The sequence below is a fragment of the Engraulis encrasicolus genome, chromosome 22 (genome assembly GCF_034702125.1).
Source record: "Engraulis encrasicolus isolate BLACKSEA-1 chromosome 22, IST_EnEncr_1.0, whole genome shotgun sequence".
Taxonomy (NCBI): domain Eukaryota; kingdom Metazoa; phylum Chordata; class Actinopteri; order Clupeiformes; family Engraulidae; genus Engraulis; species Engraulis encrasicolus.
In genome coordinates this window covers 31,171,864-31,189,476 of record NC_085878.1, presented here as the reverse complement: position 1 = coordinate 31,189,476, position 17,613 = coordinate 31,171,864, and the positions used below count along the sequence as shown (strand labels likewise).

The 17,613-nt window shown below is 44.1% G+C and overlaps 1 protein-coding gene across 5 annotated transcripts in view; it reads left to right on the top strand.

The window, feature by feature from the left end:
• The window catches only part of mef2ab (myocyte enhancer factor 2ab), a 51,882-nt gene that overhangs the window by 20,859 nt on the left and 13,410 nt on the right, over positions 1-17,613 (top strand). For 2 of the 5 annotated variants that reach the window (XM_063188903.1, XM_063188902.1), the window contains 4 exons: positions 2,566-2,769; positions 7,980-8,375; positions 14,083-14,308; positions 15,142-15,201. In XM_063188903.1, coding sequence (XP_063044973.1) covers positions 2,566-2,769; positions 7,980-8,375; positions 14,083-14,308; positions 15,142-15,201 — 886 coding nt within the window. The remainder of the gene's footprint in view (positions 1-2,565; positions 2,770-7,979; positions 8,376-14,082; positions 14,309-15,141; positions 15,202-17,613) is intronic. The other 3 variants (XM_063188904.1, XM_063188906.1, XM_063188907.1) reach the window with 3 other exon arrangements.

Sequence of the window (17,613 nt, the reverse complement as noted above, 5' to 3'; positions counted from 1 at the left end):
CACGCGCACACACGCACTTGCACGCAAACACTCGAGTTGAAGATTTTTCTTGAAGCGCAGCTTGTTCTGCTTTACATTCTATTATATCAGGCTCTTTCATCTCCGTCTCCTCCGCCTTCCCCTGGGTCATCTCTGCATGTAAATACAGTCGGAAGCTCATATTTTCCCCCATAACTGTGGTTCAAACAGTGGGCAGCGAGCTGTTGGATGGAGGTGTATTACTCACACACAAACACACACACGCTAAAACACACACACACACGCGCGCTAACATACACACATACGCTGTCGCTAACACACACACACACACACACACATACACACACACACATACATACACACAAAAACACACATAAAACACACACACACACAACCCCTTCTCTGGCGTCAACAGTACACTATTCATCATCAACAGTATCGTGCCCAAGGCGCGATTTCTTTTTTTTTTTTTTTTTACCGATTTCATAAATCTGGCCCTAAGCACTTCTGAACGTCCCATTCATTTGCATTGTTGTCCCCAAGATTTGTGTCCCTGCTCGTGAAAGGGGATGCCTGCCTGAGCGAGGAGAATGTGAGTGGCCTGTGACCTACATACTGTACAGCACGGTCCCCGTGTGCTCATTCCTCCTCATGCCCCATCTCTCATGCCTGCCTGCCGCCATAGTGCCTCAATGTAGCCCTGTCCCACTGTCATCGTCACTGATCCTGAGCCAATGAGCCTGTCCAGAGACTCCTGCGCCATCTAGGCAGCTAACCAACCACCTACAACACCAATGACCCACACACACACACACTTACATTTACAACACACACGCTCATGCCTCCTCATGCCTGCCTGCCACCATTGTGCCTCCATGTACCCCTGCCACTGTCACTGTCACTGAGCCTGAGCCAATGAGCCCAATGAGCCTGTGCAGAGACTCCTGCGCTATCTAGGCAGCTAACCAACCACTTACACCAACAACCCCCCCACCCCCCACCACCACCACCACCACTTACATTAATAACACACACGATCATGCCTCCTCATGCCTGCCTGCCGCCATTGTGCCTCAATGTACCCCTGCCACTGTCACTGTCCATGCCACTGCCAGGGCTGCTGACAGCTTTGACTGGACCCAGGACAAAGCCATTTGAAAGCCGCCCACCCCACACACACACACCTAACACATACAATGTAATGAGAACCCAATTCTGGGGCCTCCTCTGTCCATGGGGCCTGGGGCAAGTGTCCCCTTTGCCTCCCACTATCACTGACGTCGCCAGTGAGCCTCTGCAGAAACCCCTGCGCTATCTAGGCAGCTAACCAACCACCTACTACACCAACACCCCCTCACCCCATCCCACACACTTACATTTACAACACACACACACACACACACACACACATGTGCATGCACGTACGCACGTATGCATGTACGCACACACACACACACACACACACACACACACACACACACACACACACACACACACACACACACACACACACACACACACACACACACACACACACACAAACACACACGCACATGCACGTACGCATGCATGCACCCACACACACACACACACACACACACACACACACACAAACACACACGCACATGCACGTACGCATGCATGCACCCACACACACACACACACAGACACACACATTCTACTCATCGTGTGCTATCTGTCCAGCTAGCCAACCACCTACAACCCCACCCCCTCCCCACTTACAACACACACACACACACACACACACACACACACACACACACACACACACACACACACACACACACACACACACACACACACACACACACACACACACACACACACACACACACAAACAGATCAGTGCTCCAGTTGAACAAGGAGGAGGAGGCCGATAGCCCACAAGCCTGCAATTAGGCTCTGGGCAGCAGGCAGCAAGCAGCACATTCTAAGAGCCAGTGCCTCACAGGCAGGAATGTCACATTCACACACACCGCCGCGCAAGGTTGTCCCTAGACAGCTGTGTGGACACGGAAAGGCTGTGTGCAAAAATATATACGTCTCTCTTGATTACAAGATTGATCTCTGTCTGTCTGCGTACTGGTTTCTCACGGTGCATGAACTTCAAGTGGCCCCTCGTTTTGTGAAAAAAGTCATAGAGAAATGGATGGCAGATGTGAAAGGAAATACTTTGATATCATTTTTTTCTTTTAGTTGCCATATGTTTCGATTGGAAAATCTATGCCCGTGGCTGCTACATCAGTCACAGTGTTTTCTTACTAAACCTCCTCCACTGGGAAACATGCACAGAACATTCTATGACGCGGGTAATGAGCGAGCAGAACACAGCACATTTACTCTCTAGACGTTCAGTGAACACTCTATGTGCTGTGTTGGATGGCATGTCATCAGTGAGAGAAGAATAATTCCTGGTGCACTGTTTTTTTCTCAGCCCGGCCTTTCCAGAAACAAATCCACCTGCATACCCATGTGCATAGCTTATTTTACATGTATGTTTATACCCAGATTGTTATTATTTTTTTATGTATTTTTTTTTTTACTTCTGTCTCTTCCCTGTTGTAGGTCACATTCACCAAGAGGAAGTTTGGCCTGATGAAGAAAGCGTACGAGCTGAGCGTGCTGTGCGACTGTGAGATCGCCCTCATCATCTTCAACAGTGCTAACAAGCTGTTCCAGTACGCCAGCACCGACATGGACAAGGTGCTGCTCAAGTACACCGAGTACAACGAGCCGCACGAGAGCCGAACCAACTCCGACATCGTGGAGGTGAGGGACAGTGCGTTTTAGAGTCTAATGCGATACGGTGTGAACGATACAACTGTAGTCGAATTTCATGCTGAGTTGGATGATACAATGGTTAAAAATTGCAAGAAAATAAATCTATGTCCCGATAATGACAATTTCAAAGCAGCTGTATTGAAAACTGTCCTTAAATGCAGATCTCACACACAGGTTTTAGTACTTGATCCATGTTCCATGTCAGCTTGGCTATAACTAATCCACTGGTCCACAGCTGACTAATTTGTCACCAAGGTTACAATAAAAGTGACTTTGTGAAAGTAAATCACATCCTGTTGTCTCCTACTACCTTTAGGTCAGATATGCATATTGACGTCAAATGTCCGTTTTCAAAATGGCTGTTGTCACTGAAAAGACACCTAGTGAAACCACATGTTTATAGGCCTACCTTTAAATGAATAAATTTAATTTTCAACCTTGTGCCACTTTGAGGGTAAGTGGAGCATTCCTCACCACAGTCACATTTTCTTCAGTTTTAATCCAACACATGTAACTTCAAAGCCAACACACCACACGCTCATGTGATTCACAAATTACGACTCATTGGTATCTCTTTGATGTACATTTTAATTCACATAATCTAATAACACTTGATGGAAATATGCTAGTATACCGCAAGACATTCCACATTCACATGCCACCATCAGTGGAGTTGTATTTTTTAATTTTTTTTACTCATACATATAAATATGTCTTAACTCTTAATTAGCGTATATCTGTGTTGCTTGCTACCTCAAACTTTGCATGAGCGGAGACTAGCGTGCTTCAAATTGACCGCATCTTTCCCAAGCCGTCAAGACGTGCAAACTCCTCCTGTCTTGTCATATTTGTGTATCACTCAAGCCGCTCACGTCGAGATGCGAATTCACCAGCTGTGGTACGCTATAAATATTCTGCATCTGTAAGCGGGTGAGAAAATTGATAAGGGCCAGATGATTTCAGTTCAGACGGCGTCTACAGTAGATATATATATGCGCCACTCACTTGTATTGAGCTAATCTGCATCTCATTTACACTCTCTGTTCCTCTGAAGTGGGCACATTATGGTAAATGTGAACCACTCAAAACACCAAACGACAATTGCTAGACGACATTTGAGAGTGCCAGCCTATTGGCATAAGGACCAGTGTTGCCAGATGGAAAATGCTGAACTATCGTACCAAGTAACACCTCAAAATTATCGTTTTTGGGGGCTTTTTGGGAGGAAATTCTTGCACGAGACCCAAATTGTTGTTTCAAGGCATCTAAATGAACTGAATGACAACTCTACATGATCGTATATCATGTTTTTTTTATCGTACAGAGGACAAAACGGACAAAATTATGGTACAAATCCGATAATTGTTGTACATCTGGCAACACTGCTCTAAGGACACTCGACAGGAAAGCGTATTTTTCCATTTCTCCTTCCCAGACGCAGGCATCACTCCTGGGTAGAGGGATCGACTCCTCGTTGTGTAGTCGTATAGTCGTAGCCTCTGTCCTCGAGCGCGGGGCAAGAAGGACATCTGTCTTGTGGGTAATTGAATCAGACATGAATAGCACTGTGTCAATAGCCATTAATAGATTGAAATAATATAGACTGGCCCATTAGCGTCTGGGAATGCTGTCAAGGGGCTGCGGCTGATGCGTTGGTCAGCTCTATCCCGCCTCGGATGCTCTCTCTCTCTCTCTCTCTCTCTCTCTCTCTCTCTCTCTCTCTCTCTCTCTCTCTCCAGAGCCTTGGGCTAACTAAGAGCCCCTCGACTAATCACCCCATCAGTGCACAGGCATGTCTTTGCAATCCCACATACGCATCTCGACCTTCACAGGCATAATGACATTTGCTATTTACAAACCCATCTATGACACAGATGCTTATTTAAGTCGAGGAGGCTGTGCCCAGGATAGTGCCAAACATGAGTCATTTGTGGGAATATGCTCTCTGCTGAATTTTGCAGACATTTTGATGTTATTTATAACAAACAAAAAAACAGGACATATAAATAATTATATGACGTATATGTAATATAAAGAAGCATTACATAGGTGTGAAGAAAAATAAGTTATGTATGTATGCGGCTGCATCTCATGTTGTAACTTTTTTTATGTCAAACTACCATGTCATTGCAGCAATTTCTGATATTTTAAGATACCAAACATGAGATGGGACCTTGATCCAGGCACTTCAGTTGATTTGAGTCCAAAGCAATCTATTTAGTGGGCTAATTCTTATAGGGCACCAGTTGTTTTTGAGCATACTAGCAGAGCTCTACCTACTCTTCTGATGAGATGGGACCTCTTCTCATTTGCCAAAGACATTTTGAACTACATGCTAGAGAAAAAAAAATATTTACACATGCTAAACAAAAGTAAAGGGAATCTCTGACAAATCTCTGACAAAACTCTGTCCGGTCTGTTACAAAGATTATAGGCAGTAAACTAGGGAAGGGACTGCTTGGGTTACAAATAGTGAAAAAAGTGAAACAAGGCCATTGAAAATGGTCACCCAGCATGCAAAAAAAGAAGAAAAAGTGAGAACCAGGTTAGTAACCTGTAGCCTTAAGTCTTAAGTCCAACTTACTTCAATGCTGATAAATGAAACGTCACTGCTTCGCTGTTAATTAAGCTTATACTTTTTAATTTGAATGTTGAAAAGTGCCCTAATTTTCATCTATTTTGTTGCATGGGCAGATTAGAAGGCTGTGACGGTGACAAGGCTGGAGACACAGTTCTGTGCCTTCCTCTCTCAGGACCCATTTGGTGAAGTTTGGATTTCACCAGAGCCTCATCTTCTCTCTTCTCCTCTCTCTCTATCTTCTCTCTCTCTTCTCTTCTCTCTCTCTCTCTCTCTCTCTCTCTCTCTCTCTCTCTCTCTCTCTCTCTCTCTCTCTCTCTCTCTCTCTCTTTCTCTCTCTTTTCTCTATCTCTTCTTTTCTCTTCTCTTCTCTTCTCTTCTCTTCTCTTCTCTTCTCTTCTCTTCTCTTCTCTTCTTTCTCTACCATCTCAGCCAGCCCTGCTACCAGCCCAGCCCAGCCCAGCTCTGTCCCCTGATCTGATCCGCTCCCAATCCTCAATAGCGCTGATAAATATTTCATGCAGTTGTGAGAATGAGCGCAGGGTCACGTTTCATGAGCCCCCAGAAAGTCAATGTCTGGCCACTTGTCTGGGGTCAAAGAAAAAGTAGCTCGCAAAGTCATTCAGCTTTTCTTATCTGCATCCGACTCGAGTGATTCACTGGAATTCTCTTTCTTAGAGGACAAAAAATGAAAACAACATAAGTAGGATGATGAAAAAGACGAATTGCAAATGAACCCTCAATGGCACTAAATGGCTGTTTATGATGGAGGTGTTGAAAAATGTAATGTGTTAATGTGTGATGCCCAATGACAGACAATGTCATTCATAGTATATGAAATAGCATAACACCCTTAATCCAGACACATTGTTTGTTTATATACAACACGTTGTGCTTAATTGCTTTTCCTTACTGACCCGTAAAGCTTGAATTTCTCTTGTACTGTCATTTTTACATAGGGCAGGAGCCACTGCCCATATGCTTCCAGATAGATAAGTCAATTACACAACAGAGAAGTGGGTCAAGGTCCTGGTGTCCCAAAGTCAACCCCCTGCCCCCCCCTCTCCTCCTCCTCCACCAGGGGGGGGGGGGTGGTGGGGGGCAATAGTTAAGGACGGGCCATGCTGGTCTGGTGAAGTGCCATATGCTTAGTTAAGTCCCTTGAACAGAGACTAAAGTCACAGGCGTTTTGTAATGCCATGCCATTGACACTCACTGGAATAGATGGCATCGACAACACAAGGAAATGTGAGGCAGCAGGGTGTTTCTGTATGAATGTGAAATATATGTGTGTTGGGTTTGAAATGTGGGAAATAACAATGTTTGTAGCTGTTGGGATTCAGATGTTCTCTGTGAGCTGTCAGGTATCGACAGCTGCTACAGCTCTGCAGAGAGAGAGAGAGAGAGAGAGAGAGAAGGGGGGTGGGGAAGAGAGTGAAAGATATGCTCATTAATACAATGCCTACATGCTTTGGACAGCTCAAATGTCACCGCTCTATGCCACCGCTTCAGATAGCTTCCTGGAACAAAAGTGAGGCGTACTGACCTAATGTGTCCTAAATGCTATGTAATGTTTCACCTGAAACAGCTTTAATTATCGATCCCCATCCCCATCTCCCCACCCGACTCCTCCACACCACCGTACATTAAAACATGTGGGCTAGCAGTAGTCCACCATCTTAGATCCCCATCCCCATCTCTCAACCCTCATCACCATCACCATCCCCCTGTTAAAACATGTTTGCTAGTAGGGGTGTAAATCACAGCCTCCATGACGATACGATTCAATATCGATATGTTATTATTCGATGCGATGCAATTCGATTATTTTCGATACATACGTAAGGATGCCCCACGATACGATACAGTACGATTCGATTCGACTTTTTCCCAAGTACTTTTCCACTTCTATTTCTATGTTATGGAGCTTGGGCATTGGGCAGGGACCAGCGATTCGATTATTTTCGATACTTACAGTAAGAATGCCCTAACCTGGTTCTCACGCAGATGGATTATCATGCGAGCTCACGAAGTGTAACGAAGATGCACGAAGCACTAGGGGTCTCGTGAGAGCCAGGCTATGAAAGCCCCACGATACGATGCGATTGTATTCAATCGTGAGATCATATCGCGATAAATCGATACATTTCGATTATTATTTACACCCCTATTTGCTAGTAGTCTACCCTCTTAGCTGCCTGCCAGACCATGCAGCTCATACTACAGCCAGTGAGTCCCCATTGCATGCAAGGCAGGTGAATTTTGCTGAATTCAATTGCAGAAAATGTTAAATTATCCATACCCACCCTCATCCCCATCATCACCCCCCCACACACACACACACACAACACACACAATCACCCCCCCCCACACACACACACACACACACACACACAAACACACACACACACACACACACACACACACACACACACACACACACACACACACACACACACACACACACACACACACACACACACACACACACACACACACACACACACACACCCCACCCCATTACACCATACTTGCTAGTAGTCCACCTTCTCAGCTGGCTGCTGCCAGTGAGTCCCCATTACATTGCAAGGCAGGTGAAATGTGCTGAATTCTATTTCAGAAACTCAGGCACAAAGGCCAGGATGACTGTGCCCTCCCCACAGCCGAGGAGAGCTATGGGCTGAGCCCTGACATGGATGATGAGAGTGATGTAATGTGTAAGCGATTGGGTGTAAGTAAACTCCTTTTCGATCCTCCCTTCATACAGACCCCCCTTTTTGTTCATTGTCCCTTTTTTCTGTTCTTTTTGTCTTTCTTTCTTTCTGTCTGTCTCTCTTTTTTTCTTTTTCCTTTTCTGTTGTTTTGGTTTGTCCTACCACAGGCGTTAAACAAGAAAGAGCACCGGGGCTGTGACAGCCCCGACCTGGACGGCTCGTACGTGCTTACCCCGCACACTGAGGAGAAATATAAAAAAATTAATGAGGAGTTTGATAATATGATGAGAAATCACAAGATCGTAAGTAAACTGCCTCGCTGCTGATGCTGCTGTCGCCACCGCCACTGCTGCTGCTAATACTGCTGCTGCTGTTGCTGCTTGATACACTGGCACTATCACTGCTGGTTGTTAAAAAAAATATGTTATCATCGCATTAGACTAACATATTTTAATTGCTCTCACACTACTATGAGGCTACAACTCCCTGATAATATTTTGGGTAGATTGATGGGAGGTGGTGGTGGTGGTGGTGGTAGGGCCGGGGCTGCTCCGTCCTTTTCTCGCATGTGAAATTGGCCGTCAGGATTTGTTACAGCGCAGTCCAGACACTCATTATAATGCAGCCTCCCCTGAGACGCGGGGAAACAGACTGCAGAAATGTCACCGAGTCTGAGTGAGCACGCCTCATATTAAGCCACAGACATATGGTGACACTCCTCAAGACAAATAGCACACAGGTTTTCCGAGGTCCCCCTTGCATGTCCGATGGGGCGGCACATGTTTCTTTTGGGAGGATATGATGAGGCCTCGCCGGTACCGGGGCTACGTAGTGTAAAGTCACAGTTTTGCGGAGGATAATTATCGTCTTTGAGCTGGGACACGTGTGCCTTGAATGCATTGCCTGTACATAAATTATGAAAATGAGTAGTTTTTCTGGATTATTCAGTCTGCTTACAGTACAATTGTTTGGGCTGTATGCTAAAATATGTATTTGTCATTCATTGTTGTTGCTTGCTTATGCTGTGTGTTGCCATATACTATTTGTTTCTTGATTTTAATTTTACATTTGAAGTGATATAGTTCTCATTAATAGTTCATATTTTTATACTAGCAACAATAACGATAACATTCGTTTGATGTGAATAATATGCTTGTACATTATTTATGTGTTTATCTGCATATGCAAATTACCAAGTGTAAGAGAGTGGTCTACACACTGGGTATAATAGACTAGAAGCATTTCCAGAAAAAGGCCCTTTATAAGGGTGTTAGAAGCATTTTTTAGTAAAAGTTGGGAACCTAGTTTTCTAAGACAATTAGAGTACCCTGAATTCAGCTAGCCTGGTTCCCAAGCTGAATTTTGAGTTTTTGACCATGAAATGGGCAAAAAACAAAATGGCCACCGAAATTCTTGATTTTGGTTAGAATACGTTAGAAAGTATCACTTCTCCATGGAAATAAATGTGCAATGCTCACATATTTGCATTTAAGATGTATTCCTACACTTACACAAAGGCAAAATGTCATGGCAAAAAGATAAAAATTACTATAATTATGCCTTTTTATAATGTGATATCCTCGTAAACTGGCATTCAATAGCAATAGCCTCCGTAAAGCACATCATCATACACAATTGTCATTCAATAACATTTGGAAAGAAAAAGAGAGAGAAAGAAGATAGTATTATCTAAAAAACTAAATATTGGAACATGAATATGTCCCCGGTTCTTTGAAGGAGATGAGTGAGCCATCTCTATGGGAGCACACTCTCAGCTGTACGATTAGCTGAAGACCTTTGCAATCACGCCAAAGGTCCAATCAACTGCGTCGTGGGCGGGATGTCCACTTTCTCAAAATAAGCCACTTTGATGCCAAACTTCTCTTCGGCTGTCGGCAACGGGGGTGTCTTGAGAGATGGCTCACTCATCTCCTTCAGAGAACCGGGGACATATTCATGTCCTAATGTTCTCTTTCAGTCGAATCGTTCGCATATCTATGGGAGAGTTACAATCACTCCCGATTGCTGGTCCAAACTAGGCAGAACTCAAAGAGCCTCCTGTAAGGATAGCGTTCCTATCACCCTACAGACAATCAGTGGTCGTGCCCAGAACCCTATGTTCTGTGGCAATGTGGTCACATCTAGCCGGTAGAACTGGACAAAGGTGGCGGGGTTGGCCCAACCAGCCGCTCTGCACACGTCTGAAACTGCTGCACCCTTGAAGAGAGGACAAGATGTAGAGACCGCACTGGTAAAGTGAGCCCTAATCTGAGCCAGGGGTTGGCGACCCTTGGACTCATATGCCAGGGCAATGGTTTGAACCAACCATTTGGAGACCTCTATTTTAAAACTGTGAGCCCTGTACACTGTAAAAAAATACCAGCTGCCTCAGAATTCCAAGTTAATTTAAATCCTTATTGTAAGTTGTGCAAGGCTTTGAAATGCAATTGAACTTACAATAAAGATTTAAATTAATTTCGAATTCTGAGGCAGCTGGTAAACTTAAAAATTCAAGTTAAACCACGTTGTTGCCATTGCAGGGTATAGGAGAATAACTTAATTCTATAAGTTATCATGACTTATCACTGATATCATTTTTTACAGTGTAGAGGGCTTGATGAAGCACACAAACAGCTGCTCAGTGTTCCTAAAAGAGTGAGTCCTGTTCATGTACATGCGTAAAGCGTGTACAGGGCACAAGTTGTGTTGTCCCCTCTCTTCCACGGATCTGAAAGGTGTTGTGCAAAAGCAGTTTGGAGAGACCCCTCTTGGAGGGGCTCGAAAGGGGCCCCACACATAGCCTCCAGTACTATAGAGATATCCCAGGTGACGTAGCACGGGGCGCAAGTATCTAGTGGGTGGGCACTCAGAGTGTTGGAACTGAATCCTACATCGCTGCAAAGTAGACTTAAATGGTAAAGCATTGTCTCCCCCCAATAAGTCTTGTAGAAAGGACAACACCATCTGTACTGAACACTGAGAAGTTGTCTTGTAGCGTTCGAAGACAGACCACTTCAGGTTATACAGTGTCCCAGTATATTGGGCCCTGGCCCCTTGAATTGTCCTGATAACGTTATCCAGAAAACCGGTTAGGTTCAAATGTTCCCTTGCCAGACTCATAGGGGCAGGTGGCCCCTGGGCTGGGGGATGTCCTCCTGGTCCGGTGCCAGACTCGAACCTGCAGGAGAGAGGAAAGTAGCAGGAGGGGCCGAAGCCCCTATGCTCTCAGCTGAGGCCCCTGAGCCCCGTGGGTTGGACAAACCCTGAGAAATCTCGCCTCCTTGCAGGAGGGGGAAAAAGGGAGGCGTCAGACGAAGGCGCTCGTGGTGTATTATACAGGACTTTTGGAGTCTACAAGCACGCCATGAATGGTGACGGGGTGCGATTTTATGCCAAGCGCTTTTGTGCCAAGCGCAATGGCCTGCGGTGATGGCCAAGGGGCTCGAGGGCAGCTGCTCGAGCTGGGGAAGCCACATCAGCCACTAGGGTGGTGGTCAGTCCTGCTGTATGAGATTCTCTGTGGTAGCAGGGAGTTGGGATAAAAAGTCGTCCACCTTAGGCGGGAGATCGAAGCACTTTGCCAGGGGGGAGTCAGAGTCTGACTCCACTGAAATGCGTTGCCAGTAGTCAAGCGTAGTAGTCAAGAGACAAGAGACAGAGAAGGTTAGAACTAGTCAAGCTCTCATAACTCGTGTCGTTCAGGGTACTCGTGACCTCAGTCAGGAGACATGAGTCCAAGGAACTACGCACAAATGTGTGTAAAGAACTTTTACTCCGTATTGTTTCTAATCTGCGGTGAGTAGGTTCCGTCATTGTGAAGTTTCTTGCTGCCATGGAGGACACTGTACATTCCATATGTTTGATCTGCAATGTGTGATCTCAGGTTAAAAGAGAGTGTCCACCTACACAAAGCTGAGGCTGTCTCGGTGATCGCAATGATGCTCTTTTATTGCCTGTGACATTTACCCACTTCATAGCCTGATCAGAATCTGGCTAAACTTGTATGTTCCTGTCCAAAATGTGAAGATATGACAATGCATTTGTATTCAAAGTATCAAAATGTGTGCAAAATGTGTGCAGTAGCGCATAGTAGTACTATTGGCAAATACAACGCAGCAGTCTGTTGTTCCTTTGATGACAGTGACTGATTGAACACTGACCAAGAAGTCTTCATGTCTAAGTTTTGACAGTGCAAGAAGAAAGATAGGTCCGTGGCCTTTGATTGTTTAGCATACTTATGCTCCTCTCCAGATTTCCCAAAGCATGATTCAGCAATGGGTGCTGAAAAAGTTGGTTTGAATGTCCTAGGAGTAATCCTGAGAGGATGTAGTTCCATCAGGGCATTTGGCACATTTAATGTAGGGCCTATGTCTAGTGGACACCTCATATATTAACAGAATCATCAATTGGTTGGCCTCTCTGCCATGCTGCCATTTGTGTTGCATGGGAAGTATTCTTCCCATCAAGTGTTTCATCCAGGATGTCAATGTTATCACATGTGTAGTGGATGAATTTATCTGCCGCAATGTTTGTTGGAATAATGGCACCACTCTCTTGGTTCAGTGTTTTTACAGTGCTCTCAGCTAAGGAGGATCTGGACTTGGAGGACCTGGTTGTAACTCAGACAATGACCTGCCAGGTTGAATTGTCGTATTAGGTCTTTTATAGCTTGATGAAGACTACAAGCAAGACCAAAATATTTCGGAATCCATTTTTTGCCATCACTGACACAATAAACAAGGACTTTAGCCTCACTCAGAACTCTGCTTTGAGCAAGGTTTTCCTTGCTACCAGTTCCATCATCTTCAAGAGATGTCTGGCCACTAACAATCAGGCTGAGTAGCATGTATAGACTATCTCAAATGTATGCAATAGTATCTTATAAATATGTAAAATATGTCTGAACATTTTTCAAAATGACACAAAATAACTTATGTTATATGTAATATCATGGTGTCATCTAGCGATTTCTGGACAGTTTTCAGAGAGCTAATAGCAACTTTAAGTGATTTTTTGGAAACACTAAATACTGCACATTATGCTAAGTATTTCTAAAATACTTATATCAATTTTCTTAACCATATAAACACACATAGGCTACAAATATCTTATTAGAAAAGCTAAATATTTGAAACGTTTAGGCTAACACCTACAATATTAGCATTATTAGCATTCTAGAAGCTATTTTATACTTTTTAAAATCCTCTATAGTAGAAACATTCATCAAGAAACATTATTGGGAAACAAAAAGTTAGAAAAGAGCATTTATTTCCAAGTACAGCAATACTTGGTAAAAATGCTCTGTCAAAAATAGCGTATTTTGGCAGCCATTTTGTTTTTCAAATTTAACTGTCAAAACCTCAAAATCCAGCTTGGGAACCAGTCTAGTTGAATTCAGCACACTTAAATTATGTTAAGTACATAGGTTCCCAACTTTTACTAAAAAATGCTTCTAACATTCACAAATATGAAAAATGTGTCTAGACTATAAGCTCCAAAAAATACTTTACTATTTAATAATAAACAGCACCAGTGGGATGCTTCCCAGGCCTAAGAAATATCCCACTGGTGGATAGAAACATTGCTATTTGTCAAATAATAGAGTACTCTTAGAGCTTATACTCAGTGTACGGACCACTCCCTCACACTTTCTCTACTTTGTGTCTGATAACTGTTTTATTTGGATGTGGTATATGCACCCTAACTTTGAAACGCCTATGTAAATTAACAAGCCTCTTCTTCTTCTTCTTCTTCTTCTTCTTCTTCTTCTTCTTCTTCTTCTTCTTCTTCTTCTTCTTCTTCTTCTTCTTCTTCTTCTTCTTCGTCTTCTTCTTCTTCTTCTTCTTTTGCTTCCTTCTCCCTCTTCTTCTCCTCCTCCCTTTTCTTCTTCTTCTTCTTCTTCTTCTCATCCTCCTCCTTCTTCTGCTTCCTCCTCCCTTCTTTTTCTTTTTCTTCTTCTTCTTTTGCTTCTTCTTCTTCTTCCTCCGCTCTGTGCGTTGTCTACTGCAGCCGTCCGGCATGCCTCAGCAGAATTTCTCCATGCACGTGGGGCTGGGGCCTGTGGGCAACCCCAACAGTCTACAGGCCTACAGTCCAGGAGGCCCCCTGGGCACCTCCTCAGCCTCTGCCACCTCCCTCGGTGACGCCAGGATCCTTTCCCCTTCCCATGCTCCCTTGCACCGGAACATGGCCTCCCCAGGCATGTCCCAAAGACCCCCCAGCACGGGAAACACAGGTCAGTCCGCATGTAAACACTCAAAACCTAACGTAATGTTTCTCAACGGTAGCGGTGCAGCCCCCCCCTGTCATTGGGCGCATTAGTCCATTTATATTTTTTTATAGTAAGGGGGGCGTTAGCAGGCTTATGATGAGGTCAAGGTTGGCGTTGGGAGGCTTAGGATGAAGTCCAGGGGGTATTTGTTCAAAAAAGATTGAGAACCACTGATCTACCGTATGCACACTTGATTATTCACTATTAGTCACTGGGTCAAAGATGTTTTTTTGGGAGGGCTCAGACGTCAGGTGGCGCGATGGCATCTAATGACCATAGTAAGTTTGGAGTGAGGGGGCTGCACACTTCAAATTTTTATCCATGGCAGGATTACGTTTTGACTGTTGTTTTCATCAGTTTCTCGACACTTTCAGTCAGCCTTTGTCCTTCACTTTTTCCTCGGATGTGCACTTTTTTTATCCAATGCGCATATTGGTGACAGTCCTTGGAGCAATGTGGTTCGGTGCTTTTAATTAACCATGGTTATGCATGGTTTTTTGAGTATGGTTTGTGACGATGGTTAAACAGATAAGTGGTTGGATCAAATTTGTGCCAGGGTTTTCTGAACCCAGGATGACCTCATCTGCCAACCAGCAGTGATATGGTTATACAGTATTTATTGATATCTCTGTATAGCAGGTGTGGATGTAGCCTGGTTCTCACGCAGATGGAATTTAAGCAAAAATGCCCCAAGGGTCTGCGTGAGAAGAACCAGGCTAGTGTGGATGGCACTGGTTAGTCAATTGCTCATTGTTTGTTTGTTTTTTTGTTTATTGTTTGTTGTTATGAAAACACAGCTTCCATGATGGGAGCCAATGATATGCCCATGGTGAACGGAGCACTGTCAAACCAAGCAGGTGAGTCAACAACTGCATACCAAGCTCTCTTTTTGTGTGTGTGTGTGTGTGTGTGTGTGTGTGTGTGTGTGTGTGTGTGTGTGTGTGTGTGTGTGTGTGTGTGTGTGTGTGTGTGTGTGTGTGTGTGTGTGTGTGTGTGTGTGTGTGTGTGTGTGTGTGTGTGTGTGTGTGTTTGTTTGTGTGTGTGAGTGTGTGTGTGTGCGCGCACGCGCGTGCTCTATTTTGTTCCTGTGTGAGACTCACAGGACATGTTCATTGCGACTGAGCCAGTTTTCGCGTCGAAGTGTTAACCATAAAGTCCTGGCTTGCTTCCTGTTTGTGACATACCTAGCCAGCGACGGCGTGCTTCTTTCTTTCTTTCTGTCCCCATGCGGTACGCGGCCCAGGGCCGGCCGTTCATTTCGTTGTCCATTTAAGGGCTGGGAAAGTCGGCAAAGGTGGCCAAGCAGAGTGGCCAGGGTCGGATTTAAACAGCCTGGGGTCCCTAGGCTACAGGTTGCTTTGGGGCCCCCAGGAGGCAAATTTTGCAAGAAATGTACATAGACAGTGTAATAATAATAACGAGCTAGCAATTAAGGCTAACATGTCTACCAACTTAGTATTGAACACAACAGATAGCATTTTTCACTTTTTGACAATCAGGGGCCCCCTGGCAGGTGGGGGGGCCCTAGGCTGCAGCCATATCTAGCCTGTGCCTTTATCCGGCCCTGAGAGTGGCTTGCTGAAAAGCATGCTGGCCACGGCAGGCCTTCTGGGTCACACATGTCCCTGATGCCTCAGTGCCATCCGTCCATCAGTATGCTGTCACGGGCTGCCATGCAAGCGAGTGAGGCGGCGCGGCAGGTGTGGCGCTCAACTGTCTTTCTCTCCTGCTCCAGTTTTTTTGTTTGGAGTAGTCTGAGATGTTGTCCTGTCCTCTGCTGTGCCCGGTGCTCACATCACATGCTGTTGGGGTCTGCCTGTGCTGAAGCTGCCACCTGCTCTTTCTGTCTTTCTGTCTTTCTTTCTTTCTTTCTTTCTTTCTTTCTTTCTTTCTTTCTTTCTTTCTTTCTTTCTTTCTTTCTTTCTTTCTTTCTTTCTTTCCACCAAAAGATATATATTTGTGATATCAGTAACTTTGGTGGATAGCGTTAGTACTTTTTGTTGGAACTCACTGCAGTTTCTTCTGGGTTTTGTATTATTTTTAAGATATTTATTCATGATATATTTTGAACCATACAAGCTACTTCACAGAAGCACTGCTGATGATTATATACTCAGAAATATGTACATAGTCCTACAGGTACATACCCATTAATCAAGGCTACCAAAATTCACATAAAAATGAGCCTGCATGTACAGCAATTGATAGCCACTGAGAGACAGGTTAGCATAATGTTGAGGCATATTTGTGGTCTGTGTCTGTGTACCGCTTTTGATCGAGCATGGTGGGGGATTCTTAGTCTTAGAGGGGGTTTAAGCTTCAAGATGTCATCCCAGCATGCCTGTTCTTATTTCACCCCAACCCCATCCCCACTCTCCGCCACCTCCCCATCCCCCATCCCCCATCACTACAATCCCCCCAAGGGCCACCTCACTCACTCTGGGTGCTGATTTGGTAATCACTGCGCAATCTGCATACGGCACATTCTCAGCTGACCTGCCAGTTGGTTACTGAGGGGGGGATACAAACACTACAGACACTGCACTACACAAGAGAGATCACACACAGGCTGAAACAGTCTAGCAAGGATAACACAGGAAATATATAACAGCCTGAGCCAGAGACGGAGAAAAGGCAGAAACTAGAAAATCTCTGACTGAGCACAGCCATGTATTCTATTCTATTCCACTGTATTCTATTCCACTGTATTCTATTCTATTCTATTCTATTCTATTCTATTCTAAGCTATTCTATTCTATTCTATTCTAGAAAGCCCATCTGGGAAAGCCCACCTATTATATATTATATTACATTATATTATAATAATATAATGTAATATAATATATAATAGGTGGGCTTAATATAATATTACACATAACATAACATAACATAACATAATATAATATAATATAATATAATATAATATAATATAATATATTGTATTATATTTATATTGTATTATAATATATTATATTATATTATGTTATGTTATGTTATGTTATGTTATGTTATGTTATGTGTTATATTATATTATTGGAGCGGCATTATCAGATAGTATTCACTTACAATGCTAAAGGGCTGAACTATGTTTATTATTTGTCTTGTGTTTTCTGGCGTCTTAGTTGCAGAGGAAAACAATATCAATTTGGGCTCAGGAAAATGTTTCCTCATAAATTTGCCGCTTAATTATGCTGATTTCATGGGCTTACAAGACAGCTATTAATTGCATTGATAAATGCCTGCAGTGGTTGTTGGTCAGCTTTGCTCGC